The 5,772-nt window shown below is 34.9% G+C and overlaps 1 protein-coding gene across 1 annotated transcript; it reads left to right on the plus strand.

Annotated features, from left to right (window-relative positions):
• Positions 1 to 258: 258 nt before the first annotated feature.
• On the plus strand, positions 259 to 4,887 carry LOC117320184 (rhophilin-1-like; the record flags this gene model as incomplete). The annotated part of the gene is made up of 7 exons (XM_033874846.1): positions 259 to 369; positions 855 to 932; positions 1,723 to 1,847; positions 2,181 to 2,289; positions 2,783 to 2,932; positions 3,955 to 4,047; positions 4,597 to 4,887. Coding segments are annotated over 7 exons (918 nt in total), but the record flags the coding sequence as incomplete, so codon positions are not given.
• Positions 4,888 to 5,772: the final 885 nt, after the last annotated feature.

A 5,772-nucleotide genomic window follows, 5' to 3' on the forward strand; every position in this document is an offset into this window, starting at 1 on the left:
ACCTGGCAAACAAACAGCCATCATTAAATCTCAAATTTCTTATATAGCTAGGATTCCCTTATTTGAAAAGTACTGGAGGGGTGTCTCAATTTGCACAGATTAGTAAAATGAAGGGAAAAGTAGAGAAAAGATCAATCTGACATGGAACCTATGAAGATCATTCAATGGTGGGCGCCAAGATCCCTCTGGGATCTCTTGTTGTTAGGTTTCCTTTGAAAATCTTTAAATTATCCAGAATTTTAACAAAAATTGGTTTAATATTACCTGTTAATTATTTACTTATGTTATTTCAGTGGCGGGGCGTGTGTTCCCATGATTCCACTGGGCCTGAAAGAGACGACAGAATGTGACCTGACCGTCCCTCTTAAGGTGATCATTTGTTGAGAGAGACTTTGTGATATATTTTTACAATATAATCAATACTTTACATGTTCAGGAGAAAAGAAAAATCCAATTTGTTTGGTTTTAATTGTTTTAATAGACAAAATGTTTTAAAAGAAGCAATGTCGTGCTTTTGGGTCAAATTAATCTCTATAACATTAAAATAATCAAGAACACTAAAATCATTCTATACCAATTCATCCCTGAGCAAAAAAAAATTTCAACAAAATAATAATCTTCGTTTGCTAATGTAAGTTTTACTAGCAGACGATGACAAAAACTGTCAATACATGCAAGAAAACAAGAAAACAAATTTGTATTGTTGCAGCTGTACGAGTCATTTGTATATGACCGGTTTCACTGAAAGAATTACAATTTGTATGACAGGTCATATTTGAAAAGAAGTCTTTTGTGTTTGACACAACACCTGGATGTCATTGTAAGGTGTACATGTCAATACTTTGTATTTACAGGACTTTATCATGGAACATTATAGTGAAGACTCTGAAAACTACACAACTGAGATTCAGGAACTCCTTGATCTAAGACAGGTGAGTTATCCCCCTTTGTATGCATAAACAGTCATTTCCAAGTTTCTCTGTAGAAATCTAGTATGGAGTCTTCAACAGAAACATTTTCCTTCAGCCTTAATGGGTGTTAACTGTGAAGCATATTGTGCAAAATTATTTTCAAGACTTACAAGTGTTTTTGATATGATATAATAGGCTTTAAAATACAAATGTCGGTCATTTGATTTTCCAAAAAACAATTTGAAGATGCATTGGACCAGCAATAACTCTAGTAACACCAGTCGTCCAAAACAATTAGGTCACCATGACTTTGTCATAAACAGAGATGTCTGGATTAGCAGTGATCTACCATATGTGAATATCTTATAGTTTAGGTCGTTCTTTCAAGAAATAGTGGAACATCTGGGCAAATGTTATGTGGAATATGTAAAACATGCTCAATAATTTGTTATGTCACAAACCTTATCAAATAATTTGTTATGTTACAAGCCTTAGTAAATAATTTGTTATGTTACAAACCTTAGCAAATAATTTGTTACGTCACAAACCTTAGTAAATAATTTGTTTCGTCACAAGTAGAAGATGTGTAGTGTGTACCATATATATCGCAAAACAATGTTGTCAATGGTTATGTGGTAATTTATTTTGACGAATTATATACTATTTTTAACAGTCATAACTAAAAAACACTCCATTACACATAAAAAGAGATGAAGAATAGACATACTCTGAATTTTTAAAACAGAAGTTATGTTTCAGTAACATGTACGACTTTAACGTGAATAAAATATTAAATGTTTTTTTATTGAAGGCTATAAGGACACCACAGCGTAATGAAGATGGCGTTAACCTTCTAACAGAGTACTTTAATCAGCTGTATTATGTGGAGAGACGATTCTTCCCACCAGACAGAGTTCTGGGCTGTCATTTCCACTGGTACGATCCATCGTTATTAAATGCAAGCCTTTCATTGTATTTTGACCGTCTTTGAACATATTTGTTGTGGCCCTTTTAAATATATCATAAATGCTGTTTAATACCACAGATAAAACGAAAATATCACCCACAACCAGCCCTGTAACTCTTGTGTAAAGTTGAATATTTTGTTTATACACTTTACTATAAAATTTCCTTGAATTTTGATACAAATTCTTTGAGTGTTGGATTTCCTCTTATATAACAAACCACTGTCATTCACTCCCTGGGGTTAAGATTGAGCATGATCGATCGATTATATTATTTGTGTAACGTTAGTTTTTTATTTGCTAGGTATGACTCGCTGACTGGTGTCCCTAACACCCAGAAGACCATGGGCTTTGAGAAAGGCAGCGTTTTATTCAACATTGCAGCGTTACATACTCAGATTGGCTGTAGGGAGGTAAAATTTAGTTCCTTTTGATATTTAATATTTAATAATTTTTAATATCCTTGCATCTGTATACAAGGAAGTTAGTGCCTGTTAGTACAATGCAGTTGTAAGGAGATTAAATTTTGTGCCATTTTAATCAAATGCAGCTGTAAGGAAGTACAATTTTAGTGCATTTTAGTTGAATGCATTTATAAGGAGGTAGATATTTAGTGCCTTTTAGTCTAATGTAACTATAAAAATGTTTAGGGCTATTCCATTAAAATATCTACCTGACCCCAGGACTCCAAAATTGTTGGATTTCCTTCCTATTACTTCTATATACTTTATAAAATCAATCATTGGTGGTACCCCTTAATAAAGGTGGTACCCTTTAACAAAACCTGGAGTGGGGTAGATATGTTTTATTGGAATACCCCCTTTTTCTGTCTGAGATGGAAGAAATGAGTCCGTAGATAAATGATTATTAGATTCTTTTTTATAGGTATTTTTGTGTTTATTTTAGGACCGCACCAACCCCACTGGCCTGCAGTATGCTATTAACAGTTTCCAGAAGGCCGCTGGCACGTTCCGATACCTACACAATCACTTCTCCAATGCCCCTAGTATGGATATGCAGCCCCAGACACTAACGATGATGGTTCAGCTCATGATGGTAGTTAAAAACATCCTTTTTCTTTTCCTCTAAAATTCTTAAATCATTTGGTAATTCTAAGCAATAAATTCACCTGTTCGAAAGTAAAAAGCTTTTATGAGCAGTTGAAAAACTACAAACTTTGTTATTTCACAACATTTGGGAAACAAACTATATAAAATGATATAACAGATAATCACTTCTTGTTGGCCTGGATGTAAGTGTGCAGGAGGTCTTGCTGCAGGAGGAAAACCAGAGTACCCAATGAAAATCTGTATGTTTGAAGAGGTTACCCTATAACTTTTCACGTCAATTTGGGAATCTAACCCTGGCTCCCTAGGTTTAAGGCTAGTGACTAGTGAGCCACCATTGTACCACCTGACCTTCCAAAAAGTCTAACTTTAAGTTCTTTACCAGATTCAATTTTGTGGTCATTAGTAAATGTCAAAGGTCGCACATTACCACAGTCCTTCTCTACTTGGTAAGTAAGGCGTTGGGTGTTGTGTGAATATTTGCATATTGGGAAAAATATCTGTGGTTGGCAGAGAGCCGTAATCCTGTATTAATAGTAACTGAACCCTGTGGAGGATTAATTTGAAAACATTTAAGCAATGAACAATGGTTTTAACGCTGTTATAGTCGATATGGCGGCAAGTTGTATGGTGGGCAAATGGCATGGGAACCCGTTAGGGTTTCCATGCTACATTTGCCCACCATACATCTTGCTGCCATATCGACTATAAAAACATTATAACCACTGTTCAATACTTATATTTATATTGTCTTACCATTTTCGTCAACTTTGAAAAAAATTAAACCAATACAAAAAAAAAACCCGCACTTTTTAATGTCACATGACCCACTGGGTGTTATAGCCTGAGGCACTGGGTGTTATAGGCGTATGGTGGCAACTGCCTCTTCGCATTGTGTCAATGGGGAAATGCAGAGCAAATGTAAATATAGTAAAATGTGGGTTTACAACAAGATCTAAATCTTGTATTTTGAAGATATGTTTAGTAAATTTTATAACTCTTTCTTTACAGAGTCAGGCCCAGGAGTGTGTATTTGAGAGCAAGGTTTTTGGTGGCGTTGAAGGAATTCTAGCTCATGTAAAAGCGGCCCAGGAAGCCATAGTGGTAGGTTTACTTAAGACTAGATATTGTTTATTATAAAAATATGTGGTAAAATTCTTCTTACCAAAATAATTAATAAATTCAGGATTTTAGTAAATATTTCCCTTGTTAAAATTTTCTTTTGACAATTTTAGACAAGCTCTGTGAAGATTTTGATGTATCTGTTATCTGTTAAGAACAGATACTATTTCCTTCGTATACCTAATAATTGAACATTAAACATGGATGTTACAGTAATTTAAACATTTTCATATGACTGAGATGAATTTGTGAAATTGTGAAAAACGATAATTCCATGTGTCATCAAGGTCAATGAAAAAGATAACTATTAAAAATATTCATGAAATATTCTCACTACATGCATTTAAAATACTAATCTTTAATTTACATTTTAATTTTTATCTAGAAATCACATTTGAACTTTGGGTATATGTTTTTGATATTAAATAATAGAATTGTGTTTAATGATTTAGTCCATTTATGATATTCCACAAAGTTTTGTGGTTTTACAGTGTGTTGTTTTTACGCTATTTATTTTTGTCCTGTTGACAGGTGTCACAGATGTACGATGATACCCAGGTTCTGATGGCTTCCGAGCCAATGAAGGATTACATCCCATACTCGTGGTTGTCCATGACTCAGGTGAAATCTCAGTACTACATGGCAATCGCCCACGAACACATGGCCAGTGCAATATTGAATCATAAAGGTATGAGGGAAAAATCTACTGATGATGATAAATCCTTGACTAAAGGAAGATGTAAATATCTAGATAAACAGAATCTATTGTCCATATGTGTTTAAGATAGATGTTTATCAGTCCAGGGTGACATTATGTAGTCTCAGACTAATCAGATGACATCGAAATCGTTGAATTATCAGTCAGAGTTAGGTAACTGTTATAATCTTGTTCAAGGCAAAGTCAGGAACGAGTTCTTACAGAATGCTAACCCGAGACTAATTACAAAGTTCTAACCCGAGACTAATTACAGAATGCTAACCCGAGACTAATTACAGAATGCTAACCCGAGACTAATTACAGAGTTCTAACCCGAGACTGATTACAGAATGCTAACCCGAGACTAATTACAGAGTTCTAACCCGAGACTAATTACAGAATGCTAACCCGAGACTAATTACAGAGTTCTAACCCGAGACTGATTACAGAGTTCTAACCCGAGACTAATTACAGAATGCTAACCCGAGACTAATTACAGAATGCTAACCCGAGACTAATTACAGAGTTCTAACCCGAGACTAATTACAGAATGCTAACCCGAGACTAATTACAGAATGCTAACCCGAGACTAATTACAGAATGCTAACCCAAGACTAATTACAGAGTTCTAACCCGAGACTAATTACAGAATGCTAACCCGAGACTAATTACAGAATGCTAACCCGAGACTAATTACAGAATGCTAACCCGAGACTGATTACAGAGTTCTAACCCGAGACTAATTACAGAGTTCTAACCCGAGACTAATTACAGAGTTCTTACCCGAGACTAATTACAGAATGCTAACCCGAGACTAATTACAGAATTCTAACCCGAGACTAATTACAGAGTTCTAACCCAAGACTAATTACAGAATGCTAACCCGAGACTGATTACAGAATGCTAACCCGAGACTAATTACAGAATGCTAAACCGAGACTAATTACAGAATGCTAACCCGAGACTAATTACAGAGTTCTAACCCGAGACTAATTACAGAATGCTAACCG

The sequence above is a fragment of the Pecten maximus genome, unplaced genomic scaffold (genome assembly GCF_902652985.1).
Source record: "Pecten maximus unplaced genomic scaffold, xPecMax1.1, whole genome shotgun sequence".
NCBI lineage: Eukaryota > Metazoa > Mollusca > Bivalvia > Pectinida > Pectinidae > Pecten > Pecten maximus.